The sequence below is a fragment of the Mastacembelus armatus genome, chromosome 5, assembly GCF_900324485.2.
Source record: "Mastacembelus armatus chromosome 5, fMasArm1.2, whole genome shotgun sequence".
In the NCBI taxonomy this organism is placed as follows: Eukaryota; Metazoa; Chordata; class Actinopteri; order Synbranchiformes; family Mastacembelidae; genus Mastacembelus; species Mastacembelus armatus.
The window spans coordinates 3,539,505-3,565,826 of record NC_046637.1 but is presented as its reverse complement, the minus strand read 5'-3'; the positions used below and the strand labels follow the sequence as shown (position 1 = coordinate 3,565,826).

At 41.3% G+C, this 26,322-nt stretch overlaps 1 protein-coding gene across 1 annotated transcript in view; it reads left to right on the top strand.

The window, feature by feature from the left end:
- Nucleotides 1-507: 507 nt before the first annotated feature.
- ptprt (protein tyrosine phosphatase receptor type T) overlaps nucleotides 508-26,322 on the top strand; it is a 266,980-nt gene continuing 241,165 nt past the window's right edge. Inside the window, exon 1 of the mRNA XM_026307430.1 lies at nucleotides 508-672. Coding sequence (XP_026163215.1) covers nucleotides 585-672 — 88 coding nt within the window. The 5' untranslated portion in view covers nucleotides 508-584. The remainder of the gene's footprint in view (nucleotides 673-26,322) is intronic.

Below are 26,322 nucleotides of genomic sequence, written 5' to 3'. Positions count from 1 at the left end.
TACAGGCCAATACAATTTAGAGACATTAGGCCTAATATTAAGTTGTCTGTCCATGTGTCCCTTTACGGCACTGTAATCCAAACGCTTCATGACTCTTTCCTGCTGTGAGAATCCAGTTTCCATTCAGCAGCTCCTTTACCTTATTTTGAAAGTCATGATCGGAAGTTTTGCGCGCGCTGATCCACCTGTATTTACGCGGGCGTCTGGCGCCCGGTGTGGTGCGCACTGCTCCTCATTCCTCTCCAACTCAACGTCAGTCTGTCAGAGACCGTCTGAGCGCGCACACACCCTGTGGCACAGACGCGCGCACTGACGCACACAGGCTCGCACCGTCGGACCCAGGAGGAGCGGAGAGGAGAGGAGAGGAGAGGAGAGAGCTCCTGACTGTCTGCGTCCAACTTCTCTCTTTGCTTCTACTTGTGTCTCTCTGTGTCTTCTTGACCACCAATGCGAGGATTTTATTCCTGTTATCTCTGTCGTTATCTCTACTGTCCCGAGCCAAGGAAAACCAGGTTAAGGACCAGACGGAATATGTAAAATAATCCGCACGACTGATCAAAACAAGAAGAAAAAGACGAAAAGAAATGGATAAACGGAGTTATTCACTCGTTTTGCCTGCAGCTTTCCTCTGCTTTGTACTTTTGGGATTTACTGATGGGCAATTCTTTCCAGGTAAAAGCGATTTGTTTGTTTCCTTTTTGGATTTTTCTAAATGTCAGTGTCACATTTTGTCTTTAGTGCACTTTGGTGGTTTCTTCTGACTTTGAGTCGGTGGCGTGGCTCAGATAATAACATAACGTGGACTTGCACATTGATTTTAGTGCATTTCAGCGGAGCATCATGCACAGCCCGTATCACGTTGCTGTATACTGTGATGGTAAAACAGCTCTGGGGTCAGTTCTGAGCAGATTTTCAGTTGTGGAACAGCGTCGGTGCCTGTACATACGCGCGGAATCTTGATACTTAAGCAGAAATGTCTCGAGAGCCAAAGGGCCATAAATCATCAGTGAGTTGTTGATAATGGTGTTAGAGTTGATGAGCAGCAGCCCGATCACAGATGTCAGACACTATGTGGTTCTGCTGTGCGCTCTGGAGATTGGCTTTAAAGTTTTGGAGGCTTCGGGAGGTTTTTGTTCCACGACACTTTCTGAACGCGTGGATTTTTTTATTTTATTTTTTTTTGCTGTTGAGGTTTAATAGTTGACTTGGCTGTTGTTTTGGTTCATGTAGGTTCATGTTTTGCTGTAACTCGCTCTGTGTTTGGATGCGGGCGGACCGGGCAGTCGTGGGTCAGTCTGAGCGCAAAGCTGCGCTGTTTATTAAAGATTTATTTCTATGATGAGATGAATGGTTTTTAACCTGTTACGGCAAACGCGCACGTACATCTCTGTGTAGCTGTATCGTTGGGATCACGCGTGTCAGTTAGTCTCGTCGAGGTCCATTTTCAGGCAGAACTCATAAATCTTTTATCCAACTTTAAAACGCACTGGTTCGCTCTCTGTTTACTTCTCAGATCGGCAGCTCCTCGCGATGCTGCGATATTTCCATCACTATTCCGCTGCTCAGTTTCATCTCCCGGGTCCCGCACACTCCGCAGCTCCGCGGACAGGAGCCTGCACTCCTGTGGCACTTGTTACGCACCGGGGAGGTTCGGAGACTTTTCGGGCGTTATATGTTTTCTACTATTTAATTGGATCATTGATGATCAGTTTTAAGAAACTGAAAGTTTTAGAGGTCCATTACATCAACACGGGTGGAATTTGCTCCCAGACATCGAGCGAGCCAGAGGGCTTCAGTCCCTGAGATCATGGTGCCGGGTGAATTTTAGGATAAAGTGGCCATGATATCAAAGAGCAGTTAGAAGTTAACACATATAATAATTGGCACATACATATTCTGAAGTCCCAATAAAAGCGCTTCGTGTCACTTTAACTCAGTCTTGCATGAATATGTTGTTGTTCATGTTCTATTTGAGCTGAAACGACTTTTTTCTCAGCTCTTTTACAGGGTATGATAAAAATATGAGACAGAAAAGCCCCAAAAAAAGCACCAAGACTTCGCTTTTTTACAAGTTTAGGTTCAGCGTAACAGGAAAAACCTGAATCACTCATGTTGTTCGTGCAGTGTGGCAGCACTCTGTCGCCTCTGTGTCCGTCTCTCCCTCGGCACCTTCTGCTTGGTATTCATGACTTGTAGGGCTGCAAAGAGAAGCTACTTTGAAGGGAAGACTGGCTCCAAATACTGAGTCTCTCACACTCTGTCCCCTCCGGCTCCGGCTCCGGGTCTGCGCTGCAGCGCGGCGCGGCAGTCGTCCGTCTCTCCGTGCGTAATGGTGCTACAGAGAAAACCGCTACATTGCGCATTATGGAATAAAACGTATTCAGATGGCCAGATATGTCGGGAATCAAGCCGTAAAGGACCAGATGGCAGTTGAAGGAGGAGAAAACTTTGAATCCAAGTTTAAGAACTGAAATAAAGCTGAGCCTTCATGTGGCCTCACAGTGAATAATGAAATAAAACCGTCTGCTCATGAGGATGTTGGGTTAAGAACAAGAGCTTTTTATGACTTTATATTCCTGTATTGTTTAACCAGTTAGACCTGGAGTCTTTCTGTGTGTGTGTGTGTGTGTGTGTTTGTGTGTTAACCTGAAATATACTGAATCATTAATTAGACGTCCCCGGTCATTTTATCAGGAGTGTGAGAGCTGAGGGATTTTTCGCTGGCTGCTGTTTGCTCATGTGCCCTTAGGGGGCGACAGTGGCACATCAGATTCAACACACACACACACACGTTTCCGTCACTTCAGAGGACATTACATTAACTTACATTCATTCCCTGGACAGTTACAGTAACCCTAACCTTACCCTAACTCTAAGATAGGTCTTCATCCTAAATGCTTATTATTTACATCATCAGTTTCACACAAAGTTTGACAAAGTTTTTCTAGTAATCTTTACTTTCTGTAAGTGGTTGGATTTTCTTTTAAGAAAAAAAATGAAACCCATTCTGTTATAATGCTAAGAGACTGAAAGCCAGTGATGGAGAAAATGATTTCACCCAGTGTCTGTCAGTCATACTGACATCTTGTAGAAGTTGTAATTGCTCTTTCATCCATCTTGTGCCTGTTTAGGGGTCAACAACTCAAGAAATCTGCCTGTTTTTTTGTGTGTGTTTTGACTTATTGAGCAATTTACCTCAGGATTTCAAACACAAACTATCCCCAGAGAGGTCTGTGGATTATTCTCATCAAAGACAGTTGAGTGCTGTTGAGTCAAATGTTATTTTTTGATGCTTTCTGCACCACCAACCAATCATCGCCTGTTTTGAGGAGAGTCAGGGTCAGACATTTCAAAACTGTGGCATCACTTGTGATAAATGTTCATCTTGTTTTCTATATGGATCTATGTTTCCATCCATACTGCCAAAGCAGTAGAGAGGTGATAATATTATCGTGCAGGGAATCATGGGTGTGCATGTCAGAGCTGGGGATGGCTGCAGAAAGTATTGGACTTCCCACTGTGGATAACAGCTTGTTTCCCATCGCCCACCAGTTCTGTGTTGGTTTCCTTTGACCATGAATGTGCCTCTTTCTTTTGCCTAAATGTCACCAAACCTTAAAGGAATAATTCTACATTTTTTTATATTTGACTTTTTCTTATTGAGAGTCAGATGAAAAAGTAATGATAGACCATGATACAGGTTCAAACTATTCTGAGCTATTGCTTTTTAACTATTTCTCTCCAAGTCGTCAGATCAGAAAATACATGAGCACCTTTGGAACCGACGGTCTGTGCTTTGGTGTGAGGATCTGCTCACTTGCCCTTTAAAAATGCTTCATTCTTTGTTTCTGCATCAGCTTCAACAAACAAAGACGTGTTTCTCGAGTCTTCCTTAGCTTGACTCTGTGTGTGTGTGTGTGTGTGTGTGTGTGTGTTGGGTGCAGCTGTGCTCCCGATCCGTCCTTTTGAGCTCCAGTGACCACTAATTGTTAAATATCCGGATGAATCTGGATGACTAGGGTGATGAAATGTGTGTGTGTGTGTGTGTTTTAAGGGAAACCAATTTACTATTTATAATCCACTTAGACTTCTCTGGCAGTATGGACAGAATGGGGAAGGAACGAAAGGAGAAACGGTGATCGCTGTCTCTCTCCTTGACACTTTTGCCTGGTGTGTGTTGACATGTTGGAAGGTTATGGAGAAGACTTTGGCTTGGATTGAATCAACAGCCTGCAATTCCCCAATTACAGAGCCCTTTATGTGATTAGTGTAGACGGTGTGTGTGTGTGTGTGTGTGTGTGTGTGTGTGTGTGTGTGTGTGTGTGTGTGTGTCATGCATCACTTGAATGTGTGAGACAGAGGCAGACAATGTCATTCAACCAGAGGAGAGTGGAAAGGTGAGGGAGAAAATGGGGTTAATTAATGCAGAGAGAAGAGGAGCAGAAGAAACAACTGGGAAGGAAGTGGAGGAGAAAAGAAAGGAGGTGAAGAAGAGAACTTAAAGAAGAAAAAGAACCAGGACAGGAAAGTCTGAGTAAAAGAGGTGAAAAAAGAGGAGCACAATGGAGGGTGGGTGAGGAGAGAAGAAGGGAATGGAGGAGAAGAGTAAAAGGAGAAGGAGAGTAAAGGTTTGGGGAAGAAAGGAAACAGGAGGATGTAATGAGGAAAGAACAGCAAGACAGGACTGGGTAACGAAGGAGGAGATGCAGTAAGAAAGGAAAGATCTGGAAGAGGAGAGGTAAACACAGGAAGAACAGGATTGAGGATGAGGAGGGATGAAGAAAAACAGCTTAGAAGTGAAAAGAAAATGACCTTGAGGAGAAGCAAATGGAAAGAGAAGTGGGAAGGCTAGGAAGGAAGGAGGTGAAAGGAGGAAGAGAAGAGGGAGGTGGAGAAAAAGGAGCAAAGGAGAAGACAGGAGTCTCAGGGTAAAATGATGAGGCTGTGGGAAAGACAGTCCTGTGGCCTCGTTCATCACTCCTGTCTAGACGAGATGAGGCAGAGGAGGAAGATTAGCAGAGAAGCAGGAGGAAGAGTAAAGGACGAGTGGTTGAAGGAAATAACAAAGACAAAGGATGACAGGAACTAAAGAAGAGAAATAAATGACACTAAGTTGATTACGTCTCACAGTTATCGACTGTCTGAGTGGCTGTAATTGTTTTGTCTGCTGTGTGTGTGTGTGTGTGTGTGTGTATGTGTGTGTGTGTGTGTTAAAGTGAGGGAGCTTTATGACGGGGTGTCTGTCACCTCGTGCACCATCCTGTTTAGTATGCTGCCCATCCTCTCTCGCTGTGTGTATTTGTGTGTGTGTATCTGTCTAATCCACAGCACTTATTCTATTGGCCTGACTAACTGACAGCCTAATAGCAGGGCATGCTGAGTGCCAGGGCGTCGTGTGTGTGTGTGTGTGTGTGTGTGTGTGTGTGTATGAGAAAGAGTACTGAATGAATTCTGAAGTGGGGAGTGAAGCTCTAAGAGACAGAGGGTGAAAAGAGTGGGACCACTCTGCAGTCAGTAATATGTACTTACAGTGTGTGTGTGTGTGTGTGTGTGTGTCAGAGTGGTGCAGCAGGTACCTTGGTGACTACTTGCATGGTCAGTTAGTGCTGCTGTCAAGGCTAAACAGTGACTTACTAGCCAGCTGTGGTCACATTAGCACCAGCCAACCATATTAGCCTCTAGCTGGGCAGTGAGGCGCCTTTGTCCTCCATGAGAACGACTTGTCCGAAGTTCCCTGACCCACATCTTTACAAAACACACAACCCAGCAGTCATGGCAGGTGTTGTTTTGAGAAAGAAAGTAATCAGTTTTTTTTTTTTTTTTTTTTTTTCATTAACCACACACAGCAGCACGTCATAATACATCATTATTATCAGGTGATATCTGAAGTTAGTTTTGTGACAACAGCACAGACAGAAACAGACACAACAGAGAAAAAGACACAGCCCATCCCAGACACACAAACCCACAGGAAATACATGTAATCACGTTCTCTGGATACAGACCTCATGTTGCAGAGTTAACAGCAGTATGGACTGATGATTGGTGGAGATTTCATGCCTGTAGCTTTAAGCTGAAGGACTTTCAAAGGCCTGTGGGACAGCAGAAGTTCAGATTTTCTATTTACGACATGTGAGTGGTCAGAAAGTAGTGAGCATGGTTTTATTGTGAGCTGCTTGACTGGAGGACTTTAACGTTTGACCCACAGTCTTTGAATACACCTGAAGTTGATAGTAAAGATTTAAGTTTCCATGAGCATCCGTCTGAAAACATGCCCTCTTATCCATGTATTTAAATAATTAGTGCCTTTGACACAGCAATAAACCTCAGACAGTCTTTAAACTACCTGCCAGAGTAACATACAGCACCACATCTTCTTCCTCCTCCAGCTGTTGACTGTGACTGTTTAGTGGAAAATTTCCTGATAAGTTCAGAGGCCAGTAAACATCGGGACATGCTTGCTCGAAGAAAAAAGATGAAACATTTACATAAGTTTTACTGTTGTCGCCACCAAAAGCAGAGCCAGACATGTTCCTCCCTCTTCGTGCTTTGATTGTTATTTTTCTTCAGGCTCATGGCCAGTTATCAAAGTTATTGCCTGAAAACAACAACAAAGTTATTTCCCTGCAGGAGACAAACTACACTGAGTTCTCCGGTGATGGAGTACGGTGTCAGGCTGATGGTTGGGTCCACCATGGGGATATTTGACAGTTGAAAACTGAGTGAGATACTATGATCAGTGAACGATAACGCAGCTTTGAAATGCACAGCTAGAGGAAAGACAGGAAAAATGGATATTTAGTTGCCCTGTGGGTAAATTTGCCTGGTGCATCAATAGTCAGCAATGCACACAAAACACAATGGAAATAAATGTACAGCTCTAGCCATTAAAGAGGGGTGTTTATTCTACAAATAACTTACTTAAATTGTGTGAGAAGTTTTTGCAAAGTGAGTCTAAAAACACACACGGACTGAGCAGGGAAAGAAATCCATTTCCACACCTGCAAAGGATTTACTGCGGGAAACACAGGAAGAAACAGCTCAGTTAGTCTCAGAAGAGCGAGTTAGAGGAAAATGTGTGAAATGGACAAACACAAATAAAAAACAAATGATTACGCATTTTCTCGATGAGTGCAGTCATTATATAGTCATAAACTGTGCAACAGAAGTGGTCTATTAATAAGTAAACAGCATCCTTTTTCAAACTCCACATATTTTGGAAATGCAGCAAAAGCACAGTACTTGGGAAAACGTGCATGTAGGTCTTTTATGAAGGCTACACGTGTGCACGTACATGTTCTCTGCTGGTACTGTTCTGTTTAAAAGTGATCAGAGGAATCAAAACCCAGGACCCACAGCCTGTTTGGTGCTTGTGTGCAACGTATGAATGAACTGAACCCAAAATATTCTCCAAATCTGCAACGTGCATGTCAGCTACACTTCGTCTCTGTTAATTACTCCACCGTCACCAAGTGCTGCTCATAATGGATCTGTTTGTTTCGGTGCTATACAAATAAACTGAATTAAATTGAATTAACCATCTCCAACACTGTGCCCAGACATGTGTTCAGCAGTCATACCTCAATAAAAAAAATACTGGTGGACCCTGATGCTTTTATTCTAACAGGTTAAACCATTAATAGCATTTAATTCATTTATTACATAAATGATCAGCAGATAATTTCACAGCAGCCCATAAATTATATAGCCATCATAAATAATAAACAGTCCAGGAAGTTCAGCTTTGGAAGGACATAATGGCATTCCCATATAGCATTCAGCAGATGAATGCTGGCAGGCAGAAATGAGCTGGAAAATGGTTTTGTTTTTATCCTGTGGAGGCTGTTGACTTCAGCCTCAGGGCAGGATGGTGTAGATGTTCATCTTCTGTGTTTTATTGCAGTTTATTGACTCGACTTTCAGAAGGATTCACCAGAGTAAGAGTTTTTGTGTCACTTTCAAGCTCTGAGAAGTTAAAGAGAAATATTATTGGTGATATTTTAAAAGATGCATTAAACATGGAGTCATGTAATTTAGAGAAGAGCGGAGCTGGTGTCACACCTTTTCCAGGATGGAAATTAAATTGTTTTAGTAGTTTCTGCGGATTTGGCTTAGTTTTAGTGATTTCCCTTTAAAGTTGTCATTGCACAGAAATGTTAAGTTGCCTGTAGTTGGTGCTGTACCACACAAGAGCAACATAACAGGTCAAACAATATGTATTATTTAAAAATTTAATGTGTAATATAGAGTGATCTATTGGCAATATTGTATTCATGAATATGTCTTAGAATTAACTTACATTGGGAGCAGGTCTCCTTTCATGTAGGCACCCATATTGTGCCACCATGGTTCTACAGTAGCCCAGAATGGACAAACTGAACACTTGCTCTAGACAGGGAATCATGTTCTGTTTTACAGGTGATAGTGACCGTACCCTCCCTCACACCTGGAAACAGAGGGATGTGCTGTGGGAGGTGTTCAGAAGGTTGCATTCTGCAATCTCACTACTAGACGCTGCATAATGTTTTCATTTTACACACTGCACCTTTAAATTTTGGTTTAATGTTGCTCACTTGTATGTGTCAAGATTTTGGAAGCACCCAAAGAGGAAATAATCTGTACTATGGAACTTCGTCAGCTGTACTTCTAGCAGCCCTGCTTGTTTCCCAGCTCTCCCTGCCCCACCCACTGCAGATTACCTGGACCAGGTGTGTTGAGTCAAATGCTGGAAGATACCAAATCACTTGGTCTTCTCCCATTTCACCCGACTCAAGATGGTATCTTCCAGTTTTGGATTGACTGAACACACATGATCAAAACAGGGCAGTGGTTCTCAAGGAGCATTGACTGCCCACCCCTGCTCTGTAGGATAAATGTGAAGGTGGACCTTCAACAACTGACACCTGCTGCTCCAGAGCGACACAGGGCTTGACCATTAACAAGACAAACCTAAAAGTGTTCTTGTCCTAAACCACTGTGGTTTAGACTTGGGAAAGTGTAGGCACAGAAACAAATAGGTTTGGTTGAGACATCAAGTTTGGTAAACATTGGGCATTGGTTTAAAATGACAACTTGATTAAAGGCCAGATTGTTGTTGATCTTCCTATATTACCCATATAGTTATTGTCTGCTGTGTCTTCCCTTTGTTTGCTTTGTAACATTGTCAAGCGTCTAAGAGTCTAAACGACTATGGTCACTAAAAGGATTTGTGAACTTTAGGACACCAGCTGAAAACACAGTTCCAGCCTTTCTACGAATGGATATGATGTGTCGTCCTGGCCACTGCAGCTTCTATGATAAGATAAATCACACTTTTTCTTGGAAAGTGGTGTAGTGAGAAATTAGAAATGTGAAGGTTCAGATTCTTATGAGGGAATATAAGGTGGTTTGGTAAACATGGAAACCGTAACTCCCATTGGCACTGCACCCATGCTCCAGCACTCTTCGCTGCTTAGATAAAGGTCAAATTCCTTTCTGAAATCTCAAATGGCAAAACAAACTTGGAGACAAATCAAGTGATTGAACTGATTAGAACAGAGAAGGTGCAAAAGATACACGAAGCAACACATTAAAAACTTCCTTCCCTCTAATTAAAATACTTGCTGATTAATGTAAGACGTCTTTACGAAGCCTAACAAGGTTTCTAAGTAATTAATCCATATTTAATAGAAGATGTTAGGCAGGAGAGACTGAGAGGCTGCTTAGTCGGCTGAATCCGGAGGAGAGAGAAGGAAGGAGGGAGGAAACGAGTGAGAGGAAGCGTGGCAGATAGGAAATAAAGGAGGAAGAGAGTGGGCAGAGGGAGGAAGGTAATAAACAGTGAAGTTTAGCTGAAGGACGGTGAGAAGGCAAAGAGGAGATATTGGTTGATGTCTGAGCATCATTCACACAGTGACTGTGTGAGAGGTCTTACCCACAAGATGGATAAGGATGAAATCTATGAATCAACATTTTGTATAAAAATCTAAATCTTAATCCACTGTAATAGGAGAGATGGAAGACATTAAAGGATAATTCCAGTTTATTACATGGCCCCTCTCTTCCTATTGGCGCTTATCATATCTTATGCTAGGACATCAGAACATTTTGTAGAAATATGTACAGGAGGGATGGAAAAGAAAGGGCAGGTGATGAAGAGGAGAGCAGAGTCAGGAGAGCAGAGTCATTTTTCAGGGGGAAAATAAGACAAAGAGGGAGTGAGAGAAGAAAAGTGACTGCAAGAGGACGTAAAGTTGGGAAGGAAGGAATGAATTAAGAAATACAGAGGTTTGGAGAGCGAGAGATGTATTTAGCACAGCAAACAGATAAGAGCAAACATCATAATATTTGCCTGGCAGTTGGATTTTGCCTCATTATTTACACACACGCACACACACACACACATTCTCTGACTTTATGGAGCAGTCTGAAGGGGCAACCATCTTCTAGATGTTTACAGACCCTCTCCTCTGTACACACACTTATAAAGTACACACAAGTGCACACAGACCTGACTAAAATACTGCCAAGTGTACACAGCCATGATCCAGCATCTGCTCGCCTTTTATCAGTCACTCTTTTTATCTTTGTCTTCATCCTTCCTTCTTGAAGTGTGTGTGATTTTTATCCATTCATCCACCTTTTGACTGCTTCTTCTGATCATTCTGGCTAAACAGCCGTCCACTCATCATTCATCTGTTCACTCTCATTTTAATTTGGTTCACAAATCCATTTGCCCGTCACTCAGTCCACTTTTGAGTCCGTTACTTCACCAGTCATCTATCCATCATTCAAAACCACTGTTTTAAAAGCACATGTGATCTGAGTGTGTGTGCTCATTTATTAGGACTGTATATATGTGTGTGTGAGAGAGCTTTATTATATTTAGGTTTTATTTAGGTAACTGCTGTGACAGGAAACACAGCCTGGTTGAATGAAGGTGGTTAGACAGACAGGCAGACGGGCAGACGGACAATTTCCTCAGACGGGAAACATGACAGCGGCTGCTTTGCCTGTCACTCACAGACAGGGGGGGAAAGAGAAGTGATGGAAAGAGATAAATAAGTGGATGAGACTGAGAGGAAAAGAGGGAGAGAGAGAAGTGAAAGGGAAATACAAGATATGAGGAGAGTGAGAGCGATCAGCTGTGGAGGGTAAAAGCCAGAAATGATGGGAGGAGGAATAAAGATTGTTGAGGAGGAGGTGCAGAGAAGGAATGTAGAGGATTAGAAAGTTTAACCATTAAAATGGCCTCTTTGATATAGTCCCTTCTTTTCATAAATATAATGGCGATTTTATACATCAGTGTCATGTTTTGACCTTTCATGACCCTTTCCATCAGTGTTGGACCCTGTCACATTTGTGTAACATGTCATCATGAGCTTAAAACCCACACAGACGTGTGTGCACATGTTTCCTTTTCCCTATGTTTATATTTTCATGCCCAATGAAAGTAAAAGTTGTTTAATAAACCATGAAATTGTGTGAATGAGCCAATTTGATCTCTTTAGGAGATTCCTCTTACACCAGCTCTGTCAATAAAAGTGTGTTTTCATTGATTTTCTTTTTTCCCTGCTTGTGGAGCAGAGAAAGTGAGGAGGAGGAAACTAACATTAAGAAAATCATATCGATGTGTTACATTATAAAGGGTGTGCTTCTAAAATGTTAACAAACAGGAGTGAAATGAGTCTTGGCACCTCTAAACCTAATTTTTGTTGGACATAGTACAGTTTATAGTCTGTCTAAAAAGTGATGAGGCTGAGAACATTTATCAGGGTGTATTGAGGCTGGGAGCATCCCTCGTGCTTATGATGGGCATTATTTAAAGCACCATTGGCAAAATACTAAAAGTTTAACAGTACGTCATTTAAGCAGCCTGAAAACGAAGTGGTAATATTTACAGTATTGTTTTCCAGCTCTCCTCTTGCATACCTGATGTTAAATACCATGTCAGTATTGTGACTCCTTCCACAACAGTCCTGTCATTAAGAGGAATTATATTTCAAAGCACAAAAGAAAGGAGAAGAGCCCCCACATATTGTTGTATGTTCCCCAGTTCTTTATTATTGTTTAAACCTGATCCTCAGGTGATCAGGTTTACCTGGAGGACAAAAACATTAATTTTGCAAATGAATCAATCGTGCAAGGTCACATATCCCATGTCTGAAATGCTATAGAGGCGCACACACGCGCACACACGCACACGCACACACACACACACACACACACACACACACACACACACACACACACACACACACACACAGAGGCTGGCAGACATACAGGAAGACACATCAGTACAGACAGAGCAGTGATCTATATTTATCATCTGTCTGCATCCTTTGTTCTCTGTACAGCACTTCATGAAGCGCCTGTTTGTTACTAAACATGCTATAAATAAATTCACATCAACTTTGACTTAATGGAAAGTTAGAGAGCAAAAGGCATCTTGACTGTAAATAACACAGAGCCTGTCATCCATATTTTTAGATGAAAGCTGTGAAGTCTTTTCAGGACTCAGAGACTCTGACATGCTGTACATTCTCAGCTCAAATACTTTGTGCTCAGATGCGACTAAAAGACTTTTCACGTTGTGTTTTAAGTATTTTTGTAAATCAAAAATATTTTTGTTGCCTTTTATTTTCTTGTAAATTCCAAAATAAGGCATAAAAGTTGAAGAGTAATTTAGTGTATACTGCTAAGTTGTAGTACAGACTAAATTACGATTGTTTGGCTTCTGGGTAATGGTGTTCTCTTTATTTGCATCAAAACATTTACGTAGGTAGCTAATGTGAAAATCTTACACTGGCCAGTGCCTTCATTTACATGAGAATGTCATCACAAGAAAGTGGAAAGATCAATTTGTCTTGCAGTTGAAGAGAGTAGGGGTTTGCATAACAAAGTGTGCTCTCAGCCTCTCTCTACAACTTCTGAGAGAAAGAACTGCCTGCTGAGGCTGTTACTACTAGTGTAAGATAATTGCAGAGCAGATGTTGGATGAGCCTTTGTTGATGGCTACCGCTGAGTTATGAATCATGACTAATTATGAATATACTTTAAGTCCTCCACAGTGGTATGCAGTGAGCTAATGGTCCATTAAAACACTCTTAACATGCATGGACCCGCGTGTAACAGGTGCACGACCCATTTCAGCTCCAAAAAGTATAGTTTGAAATAGTCTCATCATTTTAAAGCCCAGACTCAAGTCCTGATTAATGCCAGGGACACCATTAGCAGACTGGTGCTTCTAATTGTACAACTTCTAATTCACAGATTCCAAAATGCCCCAGTGCTCCTAGTTCTGCTCCATTTAACATCACATATAAAGTAAAGTACAGAATAAAACAATACAGTGAATGTTTCCTTCATCTGACTCTTCTTATCAGAAAAGCGATAGGACTGCCAAGTGCCCAAAACGACATATTTGCATCTCTCAGAAGCAGAAAAGGAACAGGTCAGGGAAGGTCAACAAAAAGTGTTGACAACGCATGGATCCTTTTCCCCCAGTCGGCTCTGGTTTCTTGTGACCGCAAACTTTATCTAAAGTTAACAGTTTTGTGCCTCCACCTAAACAAACATTAATCGTAGTGATGACAGTTTGTAAAACAGTTTGATTAATCATTTTTATAACCTGGAAAACAATAACACCACGCTGACTGAGACATGAAATGATAAAACACTTAAAACAATAAAAGACCAAGTTTCTAATGTAGTATGGAGAACTTGTTGCCTGTTGTGTAAAGATACTGACTGCATAATTAGTCAAGCTCTGGTGACATTTTATAGTGTAGTGTATATATATGGATTCGCTCCTTGGCTTCATGTCTTTGGTTATCAAGAGGGGACGACCTGGGACAATGGTCAATATTTGGACTTGAACTGAGGAGGGTTGAGACCATCAGGCCATGGGACAGTTTGTTGTGGCACTTTAATGGCCTTTAACAGGATGGGACGGCGAGGCATTTGTTTTTTTTTTTATTGACATCGAGGTTTTTCCATTGTAGCCACATTTGTTCAGTATATTTGAGCTTTATTCTGGTGTTTCTGCTTTTTAGTCTGTGCTATGGCATTGCATGTCCACTTGTCATCACTATTTGTATATGATGTTTAACATTTCAGCTGCAAATGACATTAAAACCTGCCACTGTTTTAAAGCTTTGAAACATAAGTGATTTCATTAACTTTTGTTGGACTGCTGTAAAGCAAAGTGGCTGAGAGCCACAGTTTTATTCTGTCAGGCTGTCAGTCTGTCGCCCAGAATAGCATGACTGACAAAGGAGCAACAAAACCCAAAGAAATGCAATACCAGCAGCAGCCAGCCAACTGTGTCGACCGTGTCTGTGTTTCAGAGCAGATATTAACTATGCCATGAGAGCAGCCCTTTCCCCTTCTGCAGATTAGAGAGGAGAGAGATAACAAGAGAGAGAAGAAAAGAGGGTGATTAGAATGAGAGCTTTATGGATAGATAGAAACAGGGGGAGAGAGAAGGATGAGCAATGAAAGAGGGAGTGACAGCCCAAGATGTCAAATGAGTGAGATAAAGGGACAGAATGAGAGAACGTGACAGGATGGGAGAAATAAAGAATGAACAGATGTTCTCAGGTAGCGTGACGAGGAGAAAGACCAACACTGAGAAAGAAAGACGTTGACGAGAGAGAGACAGAAAATAAGGAGGGGGGACAGTGACTGACGACACTCGTAGACGTAGAGATTACCAGCTTTACCTGGTACATATCGGGCTCAATAAGGATCAGTAGCATTTTCCCAAATGGTGGAAGTGGTTTGTAAACTGCAACTATTTAATTCTCGTTCAACCTGCTCCACAGTCCTGCAGCACAATCTTAGCTAAACTGTCACAACTGTCACGTCATGCACACATGCCCACGTGTTTCTCAGAGCCTCTGTTCTTGTCTGGAGTGTATCTGCTGCGATGCAGAGTGAACAACAGAGGGGAGAGCTGCAGGAGGAGATAAACCAGAAAGAAAAAATAGGAAGAGGGAGCTTTAAAAGAAAAGATGAAACTAGAGAGGGAGTGTGATAAGAGGAGGGTATTAGGTATTAAGGAGTATTAGTGAAAGTGTAAGCCATGGACAGTAATGAACTACCCTGCTGCTCAATAGACCACCAGCTTTGTGTGTGTGTGTGTGTGTGTGTGTGTGGAGGAGACAGTTCTGTGAAAGTAACAAGGCCCTGGTCTTATCCCTCTTGAGGTCCTATTAACCTTTGCTCAGCAATCAATAACACACACCCTCTCTTTTTTGACTGTCCCACTTAGACCCACACTCATGTTGTCTTTTGTTTCTCTCTCTCTCACACACACACACACACACACACGCACACAATGTCCTCACAGACGAGGTTTAAGAGCTGGGGAATTGGTCGGCTGAGGCTAATTTTCTGTTGAAAGTTAATGCCACCGTCACACATGGCTCCCTGTGGAGAAGGTCAGAGTGAGACTGGCTTGGTGTGTGTGTGTGTGTGCGTGTGTGTGTGCATTATGTAGATGCAGCTCTTTATTTGTTTAAGCTGTGTCCTCTATAACCAGCATGCAGAAGCTTTGTATGAGCTTCTGTGCAGTTCACTTTCAAGCTGTGCTTAGAAACGAGTGGATTTGATTTGTAACGTTTAGATTTTCTCAAATCGCATCTAAAGATTTTTAGCGTCATTACTCACCGTGATGTTTTGTTTGTCTGAAATGCTTTTGCTGGTTGCAAGAAAGTACAGAAGTATCATGTAAAAGTTGATACCAACCAGTGTTGGGGATTAGTCTTACTACAGTAAATAAACTGGTATGCCTTTACATTTAGCAGGAGCTTTGTGATGTAGTTATTGTGACGCAGGTCATCTGTGCATCGTGTATCAAGAATTCACTGTGAACTGAACCCTGATGGTTCTGTCTAAGCAGACTGTGTCTAGACACCAGCAGCCAGAAAGGGGGATCAGGAAGCAAACGCATTAACTGAGTCACTGTTGCTGCACTTTAATGGTTTTCTGTGAGCTTTACAACAGTAAGCAATGATCAGCGCCATGCAGGGAAAAGTTAACTGAGCTACAGACTCAGCTGAGGTCAGCTGTCATGTCAAGTAGACGGGCATGAGAACTTTGAGCCGGCTTCGTGTTTCAGCCTGCAGTGGAGCTTTGATCAGGCTCCTGCAACTTTCCTTCCTTGTGACTTTGTTGAAACAGTGTTTGGACTAAAAGCCTCTGGAGTGGCAACTATTTTTACAGTCTGGGTGAAGACCTGTCAAACCAGGATTATAACTCATCCTGCTCAGGGCAGTGATTCTTCCTGAGGTCTAAGTAACTACTAGGGTTTGTTACATTGTCCATCACAGACTAACAAACATGGACTAAGATGACAAACTGAAATTTTATCTCTTGGTTTAGTTCTTGAGCTCCAGTCTTGGAGTGTCTGGTTTCCTGGACCATATACTCAACAAGGACGCTGCTGTCTCCTCTGAGGTAAAAGCACTTATGAGTAGACAGCAGCAGGAGTTTATCTAAAGCTTCCACTACTTTTTATATTTATAATAAACTTATACCGTATATTTTTATGACTTTTTATGTAGTTTTACTGAGCACCTGAAGGAGACATGCCTCTCCAGGAAGATGATAAAGATTCTCCACTGAGGACAACAGACAATGATGGACTCTGCTGGGATGTGTGGGCGAGTAGTTCCAGAAAGGCATGTAAGCAGCTGGCTGGCTGTCAGCTGTTGTCTGTGTGACGTGTTCAAGTGCAACAGTTTGATCAATCGGCCTTTGTGCTGGTTCTTTATGTGATCTCAGCATGCCAGGATTTAACGTGATGAGGGGAGGGAGGTTATAGAAGAGGAGGATGACACATAGTGAGAGAAAGAACAGGGCAGAAATTCATGTGACGTGAATCTGAAGCCTGAAAGTGGAACAGCCGCCAATAAAATATCTAATCTAATGTAATTGTGTTCTAAATGGCTAGAGCTGTTCGTTTATGCCATTAACTCCACTTTATGGGTCAGAACCTCCAACACACACACACACACACACACACACACACACACACACACACACACACACACACACACACACACACACAGTCCCAGTCATTGTGTTTATTTGGCGTATTATTTTGCAGATGCTGATTTGACTGATTTGACTGAGCTCCCACTTTCCCACGTTCTCTTCTCTTTCAGCACATAGGAACACATCAGTATCCATTCTTACAAATGCAGTTTTTCCACTAACCCTACTTTCTCAAGGACACTGTCTTCAGAAACACTTTTCCTTCAGGTGTGTTATTGATTATCGATCACATTTTCCATGAATGTTGGCTCATACGTGAGGTTAAGCCAAATTCTGTCACACTATACATAAGATGAGAAAATCCAAAGTGCAAACAGTGAATGACACTGATGCTGCATTAGTCAAGTCATGCACCGAACAAGGTGAGTGAATGTCTTTAAAATATTGTCTCCTGTTGGCCCAAATCCTTGTTGAATAGAAACTGGAAATTAATGGAAGGAACCTGGAAGTGGGTGAAGGAGTCGTTTGCCAAGTGCATGCCCATCTAGTCCTCAGTGGAGGACTAATCGGGACACTACAGTACATCGATCTGCATCAATAAATACCTTTTCTGTACTAGAACGTCACAAACAATGTTCAGTTCAGTCAGAAGTTGCCTAGTTCTGCTTTGTGAATATGGCATCACTCAAATGCAGCAACAACCCACAATGCAATCAGAAAGCAGCAGGCATGATATGCAAACCACATGTTAATGACATGCAGATGAGTCCTACCATTTCTGGAGGATTGGGCTGAATGTTCTGTTGCAGCTATTGTTTCCACTAACGAGGTACATGGACTAACGAGCTACAGAGGAGACTAGAGTTAATTGAATTTTTGAAGATTGGATTGTGACCGTTATCAGGTGGACGATGAATGAGGGAGAAAGCAAGGCAGGGGAGTGACAAAGAAACTGTTTTAGTGAGAACAGATACAAACTTTGACAGTTCGCAGAGTTGTTTCGTGTCCCATTTATTTATTTTTTTCCTTTTCTGTCTGTTTTGCAATTAACATTTTTTTCCTCTACGTGTCTCTCTCTGGCTGATCGAGGCAGAGATGAATGTGGTTGGACACTACAAAATAGAACACATACTAAAGAGGTTTCCAGTTTACTACACTCCTGTCCTTGGCTAGCTTGCAGGCAAGGACAATGTGTGTGTGCTTCTATGTTTGTGATGTGTGTTTGTGTGTGTAAGACGTGTGTAGTTTTATGTGTTTTGCATCAGTGTGTATGGCAATGAATACAGCTGACCCCAAGCTGAGAGTGTGTGAGATTAAATGTGTGTTTGTTATGGACCTTCAGGCAGTTTTTAGGTTGGCAAGGTCACAAACCATCCTCCGCCAGGTGTGTGTGTGGAATATAAGAACCTGAAGAAATATGATTTATCTAGACACACACACACACGCACACACACAGAGAATTTGAGGTTATACTGATGACTGTGGAATTTTATAATTTATATATAAATTATTAACTAAGGAACTAAGGTGACAACAGAGAAAGAAGGAGAAAATTAGATGATGTGTGTGTGTGTGTGTGTAAAATAGTGATAGATGACTTTTGTTCAGACTTTTATATGCTGGAATTGCCCTGGGGTGTGTGTGTGTGTGTGTGTGTGTGTGAGGGTGTGTGAGGGTGTGTGTGTGTGTGTGTGTGTGTGTGTGTGTGCCCAGCTGAGTTTTTGGTTGGTACTATATATTTGTGTGTGTGATTGGCAGCAGTAATTGGTGTCTGGTTGGCAGAGGAAAACACTGAATAAATACAGTCATGGAATACTGATACTAGTTGTTCAGACCTTGAATACCAAAATATACACACACACACACACATAGAATATGCATTAACTGACCCACAACTACAGCTGACTAAAACACATCAATACAGATACACACTGTTGATATACACACACTTAAATATGGCCCCGCAGTCAAACAGAGGTCAGAGATGTCAACAAATGCTCTGTTTGTTTTGCTCTTTTACTTGATTTGCTGCTGTCACCAAACTTAACCAGCTGATGGGAGCGACATAAATGTTGTGTTAGGCTGCATTAACAACTTATTGTCAGAATGTCAAGAACAGAAAGTGTCTCTTTGTAACAAATTGAGGAGCATTAGTGTGTTAATCCACATCTCTAGCACTAAAGTTAAACAGGTGCAATGGAAAGGACATCTTCACTAGCTGCTTCTACTTTGGTAATATTAGTAATCACTGTTAACAAGTTAGACTGTTGGCTGTAAAGACTAGAAGCATGTGAAAATAATTAAGACATTACACACCAGTGTCAGGACGACTGTGTCATTCAAAAAGCATGAGCAGTAATATGTTCCCATAACAGCCTCAAATCTTTGCACAAGGTTTTTCTCCTCTCAGCCACAAGTTCATTAGTGAGGTCGGCCACTAATGATCTTTCCAGCTCATCCCGAAGGTGTCGGATGGGAGTGATGCCCGATCTCTGTGCCGACCGCTCAGGTGATGTGGTCTTGCTAAAACAAAACTAGACAACAACAATCAAAGCTATCTGCAGTTAGCAAACCTGATGTCCAGTCACTGAAGCCAGATTTGAAGTGTGGGCTAGAGTCACTTCAACATTGAAAACAGTGCAATCATTTTGAATTTGCCATTTACACAATAGTCATCTGCTGACTAAACCAAGCCTTGGCAAAAAAACCAAAAAACAAACAAAACAAATACAAAAAAACTAACTGTATTCATCAGCCCAAAGTTGGCACCTATTCCTATCACATGGGATGTTGTCCTGTTGGAGATGCATACATTTCATGTCCATAGTAATGAAACATCCCGCCCCTAACCCCAAAGGCCTTATGTTTTTACGTTGAAGGTACTGACCCCACCACAATTACACACCTGTTAATGAAAACGATTTACTGCTGAGGATCAGGAAACTGAAGGGAATCTACTCAAACATGATAAAAACAGAATATGTAGCTTTCAGAGCCCTTGCTGTAGCCCAGTAGATAACCTATGGAATGACCTCAAGAGAGATGTTCAGACCAATACACATCCTGTTCAGGATATGTCTGAGCCAAAGCAGTTCTGTGAGGAAGACTGGTCTCCTGAACCTCAGGCAGGTCTAGTCCACAGCTGCTGGATCTGCTTGTTTGAGGTTATTGCTGCCAAAGGGGGTTCACCCTGTTATTAAATTCATAGGGCCACTTATATTTCCCACCAGCACTGTGGGAAAATAATATTTCTTGGGTGTGTTCAGTATTAGCTATTAGCTATTGGTGTTTTCATTCCTTATATGCGTTTTCTGGAGATGCAGCCTAACTTTAACCAGAACCAGTACACGTCTCAGTGTAACCCTGACAGTAAACCAAGTTGCAACTATATGAGTGATATCGGGCACATTCAGATCTTTTTCATATCTGTAAAAGTTGGTGATCTACAAAGATGTTGTCATCAATCTGACAGTCGGTTGTCTTGACCTCCTGTGCCTCCCTCTCGCTCTGTTAATTGCCACATAGTTCAGTGCTAAGGAGCACCCACCAGTCAAAGCCAATTGTTAGCTTAGCCATGCTGCATAAAGGTTAAGCACTGCATTAGCATTTAGATGAGTGAGAGACTCAGAAAGAGAGGGAGTGAAGACGAGAGTAATTATACCTCGCTCTGTAGTTCACATATGTGATTAGTTGTGTGTGTGTGTGTGTGTGTGTGTGTGTGTGTCTGGACATGTGATAATGAATTTTCACACATAACTGTCAGTAATTTGTTTACCTATTGTGAAAAGTCACCTTCGTGTTCATGTGTGTATGTGTGTGAGCATTCGTTTATCAGGTTTCACTCCACATCCAAACACTTCTTACATTTTTCAAGCCAAAAACCTGCAGATCATAAATACACATTTTTTAAAAAGTCTTATTTATGCTGTTGAGTGGGTCTTTTACATTGTACCAGAATGTGTTACTCTGTATAAACTGAAATTTCTGATACCAATTTGATGCCAACATCTAATCTGTAATTATTCAGTACGTCCCATTTTGCCAAACTTTTACTAAGAAATCATTGTTTCATTTTTATTCTGACACCTTCCTTCACTGCTGAACAAGGTGTGATAAAGACCATTCTGAGAATTAACCAGGATGCAAACATTTGCTGCTGAAACTGAGTGCTAAGCTAAATCAAGACATTGCCTGGGCTCCATATTGGAATAAAAAAAAAGTCCTTGTTTTGCTTGTGAAGCTGCAGCCTTTGAACTGAAACAAAAATTGGGTTTTTAAATCCAAGCAAAATTCACCCGATTTGAGAGTAAGCCAAAAAAGAAAGGAAATCAATTTTTCCAGCTGGATTTAATGAACCTTTCTTTATCTATATTAAACCTAATCCATCTCTAAAATGTGAAACTGAGCTCACAGTTTACAAAAAGGTCAAGGTCCAGTCATTGTGTTCATCTAAGTGATGGCAGTTCTCAGACACAGACACTGAAACACACAAACAAATGCAGCAGCGGTTAGTAATGAGGTGGTGTCGATAGCACCTTGCAACTACATGACATTGGCAATTAGAGGATTAGCTGCATGTTTGTGTTTGTGAGTGTGTCATTGGAAGTGCAGGTTAAAGGTTAATTCCCATTAATACTCTCTGATAAACTAGACCTGACTTATTGGTTGCTCCCTCTCCACCTCTGCCTCCCATCTCCCGTTTCCCTTTCTCCTCTTTGTCCTTTTCTTTCTTTCTCTGCTTACATCCTTCCAGTGCTCCCTCCTGAATTATTCCCTTTCTCACTTTATTTTAATGAGCTCTTTGCCAAGTAGAAACAGCCAGTAAAGAAAAATAAGAGAGCAACAACACTGCATTGGGAAGGGGGGAGGCACTTGAGCCAGGAAATTAAAGAGTCAAAAGAAAACAGAACCGAGACAATTTAAAGACAAAGAACGTGGTGGTGAGACGGTCGTGCTGAGGGATACAAATTATATGTACTTAAAGAGATAATGTGAGAATGAGAAGAGAGTAATAAAGGAGAAAGATCCAAGAGAAAGAATTAGGAAGTGCCAGGATATAAAGCTTTGCTTTGCCTTCCCTTTCTTTTCCTTATTCCTCACACACACTAAGACTGAATCACCACATTGTGTGATGTGGAAACACACATTTCTGTGTGGACATGAATATAGTTGGTAAAAAAAATCCTGCTGATTGCACAGTGATATATGTGTGTGTGTGTGTGTGTGTGTGTGTGTTCATGAATGCTAACCACCAGAAAGTGTTCTTTCTATTCAGCATGTGGGTGCCAACTGTATGTCTTTTACTGTTATTATGGAGCCACGTCCATATTTGCTTCTCTGTGTGATGATGGGTGACTGCTGGGTCCAGGTGTGTGTGCACCCACTACACGCTTCATGGCTTTAGCAGGCTGAGCCCATGTGTGATGTGTGTCAGGTGTTGGTCTCCTTATAGCCATTCGATTTTTCTTTTTAAACTGCTACTTTACTTTTTCTCAGTGGTTTGTGTTTTATTAAATTCAAAGTGAGTTTTGAACAATTTAAATTTTGTTACGTATAAATGTGTAGTTTAGTGAACGCAAATAATTAGTGTGATTATGTTCACAATGATGGTTGTTTTTACAGTATGAGTTACAAACTGTCCTGCTTCAGTAATTAGGTAAGTTCAAATTTGGTGGATGGAGGAATTTTTAGCAAATGTTAGAAAAAAACTAAAATGCTTGTGAGCTAAAATGTTTTAATTTTACATAGAAAATGAAAAACAAAGTGATTTTCCCAGATTTTGGAGAGGAGTCCTGCCAGAATTTCTTTATGTTGAATGTTGTTTCTTCTGAGGTCACTGGTTTGATATGAAGGAGGTGCTGACAAGGGGAGCGACACTTAATTAGAAATGCAGTGAGAGGCAGAGCAAATCTTAATCTTCTCTGATTTATTGTGCAGCACAACTGAAGTTACTCTGTTCACATTAGATCTTAATATCACTGTGCGGTCTAGCTGAACCTCTTGGATAAATTGCCGTTGCACTGTACTGTACCCACCAGAGGGGCAAAACCAGGTTTACTGTTGGAGGTAATGTAAATGCAGAGATTGTTTATATGCCATGGAGAATGTGTTGAATGCTTCAATCATTCGCTGTGCAATCATGTGGCTTTTACAGGAGACAGCTCATTCCAAGTTAAATAGATTTTTTTTCCTCCCTTGAAGGGCAAAGTAAAGTTTTTAAATATAAAAGTGCAATATATGGAAAATTATAAGACTGATTCACACAGACAGGCTCATTGTTCTCTTTGCAGGTGAATTTACTGAGTTCAGGATTTTTGTAGATTCCAAAAAGGTATGTAGACAGTAAGTACAGTATATGAAGTGAAACAATGAGGGATAGACCCAAAGAAACGTAAAATCTTAAGAAACAGATGAAAGGAGAGAAGAATAGAGAGGGAAGTGAAGGATTCAGGGCATTATACAAGTTGGGAAAACATAAAGAAAAACACAAAGAGCCACAAGCTGAGTAAGAGGCTGTCACATAAAAATGATGAAACTGACTAAAACAAAGGAATTACACAAATAAAAAGAAAGCACAAATAAAACACTGGCATGAAGGAAAAAGCTTTAAGACCTAAAGTTTGGTTGTTGTTCTGTAATGAAAGTAGCAAAGTGACTTAATGTCTGACACAACACAAGAAAAAGAAAATAAGGAGAGACAGTGGGTATAAGACAAAGAAAGCAAGACCTTAATTATGACTCTGGTAGAAACAAATTAAGGGGCACTGCTGCAGTGAGACGTGTTGGTTCGCTGAACAGAACCACTTGAAGTTGATGCTGTGAAGCAGAGCATTGGTCATGTTAATTGTACTCTAAATGCACTGGGTGTGGAGAGAAGACGTGTGAATAAGAAAACCACTAACATCTTTTTATTTTTATTTCCTACAAAGACACAGTGACCGGAAACACACAAGGGAAGTAGGAAACCAGACTGGGAATCAGATGTGTTGTGAGGTTTTTGTCCTACACTAGAGGTTTGAGGTCTTCGTTGGTACACTGACCCCAAGTCTGAGTCCAACTAGTGTCCTGCCTACTGTCACAAGCTCGTGCGTTTAATAACATATACAAATAAATGCTATTACGTCTCATCACATGGTACATCTTTCTAAACTCATGTATTGGAGCTGGAGCTGGTCACTGATCTTTCTGACTGGGACTTTTCTTTGGCTCCATTAACGAGTGGATCCAGGAATTTGAACCTTTGAAGGTCTTCAATGCAAGAATCTTTTTTAACTAAGTGGAGTGAACAGATCCAGGCATGTCTCCATTCAGGCTACGTGTAATTCACAGAGCAACTACTTTATAAACTTATAGCCTACTTGTAATCAGGAATGGCATTGAATAGTGTGGATGCAAGACAAGCTGTTTAAAGCGTCATGCATATGGGTTTATTATTTGACTCATATTTAGGTGAACTCTATTTTTAGTTTGTGCCGTTAAATCAAATGTCTAACTGTTAGCATGATTCTAAAGAAGACAGGAAAATTACTGACAGTGTTACAGTTAAGCAGAAAATCACTGAATGTGTGTCATTTTGGTGTTGTTGTGTACTTTAGAGCCAAAGGAAAACACAGAGGTTAGCAGGTCAAAATGTCACCATCACCATGTTGTTAGTATGTTAGCATGGTCGGATGCTAAGTAGCTAATGACTGTAAAAACAGCTGCTAGCAGGAAGCCACGTTGGTCTGTAGCCCTGGGAGCCGATAGTTTAATGAGGCAAAAATCTGCTGACATGCACAGACACGCACACACACACACACACACACACGCAACCAGATTGAAGCACAAAACACTCACGCACTGATCCCCATCTTTATTCCAAGTCATTGACCTTGACACTCTAAAAATGGAAGTGGAGGTTTTTGTATGTGAACATGCTGCATGTGTGTCTGGTGGTGGGAACCTTTTGCACAACTAAAATGTACAACTTGTTTTCAGAGCCTTGTTTTCTACATGTAGAAATGAAATCATCTTAATTAGTTAATTGGTAAACATCATTATATTTGTAAAGCTTAATTGCACCTCAAATTTTTTCACACTTCCACTTAGCCCTTTGATGAAAAGTTGTGTGTGTAGTTACACGTGGGGTTTGTGCACTGAATGAGCTGAAAGCCTTGTTCTTCGTCCTCCTACCTCTTTTCAGACTCAAAGGAAGGGCTACTTTTCAAAGGCTTCTCAAGGCTTTGGTGTCTTTCTCTCACTGATGGAAAGGGGAGAATGCTGCCTTTGATTAGCCACCCAATCAAATTACAGCTGCTCTTTCTGCTTGTGCTTTTTTTAAAAAATATTTTACCCCTTTTTCTTGTACGTAGTTCAAACATTTCTCTTTAGAGACGAGCCAAATGTTTAATGGCACAGAATATGGAGCAGTAAAATCCAAGGTCATTTAATTTGCCCATTTAAAAAAAAAAAAAAACAACAAAGTCCTCATCTTATTTCTATTTGATGTGTTTTCAGTGGATGGAAAACTGTAGGTTAGAATCAAATCTGAATAAATGCCGTATATAACATATGAAGGGATCTGGAGCTGAAACACGTGTTTGTGGGGTGACTAAATTTTGTTAGTTTAACCCAGCGAGGCCTGTTGTCTCTATAGACTACATTAGGTAACATCAAATATTATAAGCTCCCTGTGGGGAAATTGACTAGTTGATGCTGCAGATGAGAGGATGCAACAAAGTGAACAAACATTATATGAGCAGCAATTAAAACAGCTGAATGAGCTGCTACAAGGCAGAAGGTCAGTAATATCATGAGACTCAATTAGACAAATCATGCCTCTGGGAGAATGCAATTGTTATAGGATTAGATAAAAGGATATACCACCAAAGGGAGCAAATAAGGCTGCGTTATGGAAAGGTGCTGAATTTGGCCAGTGAACTGCTTTCCAGGCTGCTTCAGGGAAGGCAGACTGTGATGTTCATGTTTTGATGCTGATTCCTGAGGACAAATTTCAGGCATGAAAGCATCAGGAAAACTGGACAACATGGCTTGTTCACACATAATGTACCAGGGTACATGCCAGAAAAGTTGCCTATCTTTTTGTTTGCTTCCACCTCCTGGGCTGTAAAAAATGTGAAGTCTTCAATGTGGAGAAGGATGTGCCAATAGTTTACCCGTTTTAGAGCTGTGCCTTTGGAAACAGTGTCTACGGGGAAATGCTCTCTAGCCAAAAGCATTTTGTTTGTCACAGCACAGTGGATGGTCACTGGGAGGAACTGGAAGCAGAGGAGTCCCTGCATGTCACATTTAGTCAATTCAACAAAGCACCAACTATGTTGGTGTTATCAAATTGAATAGAAT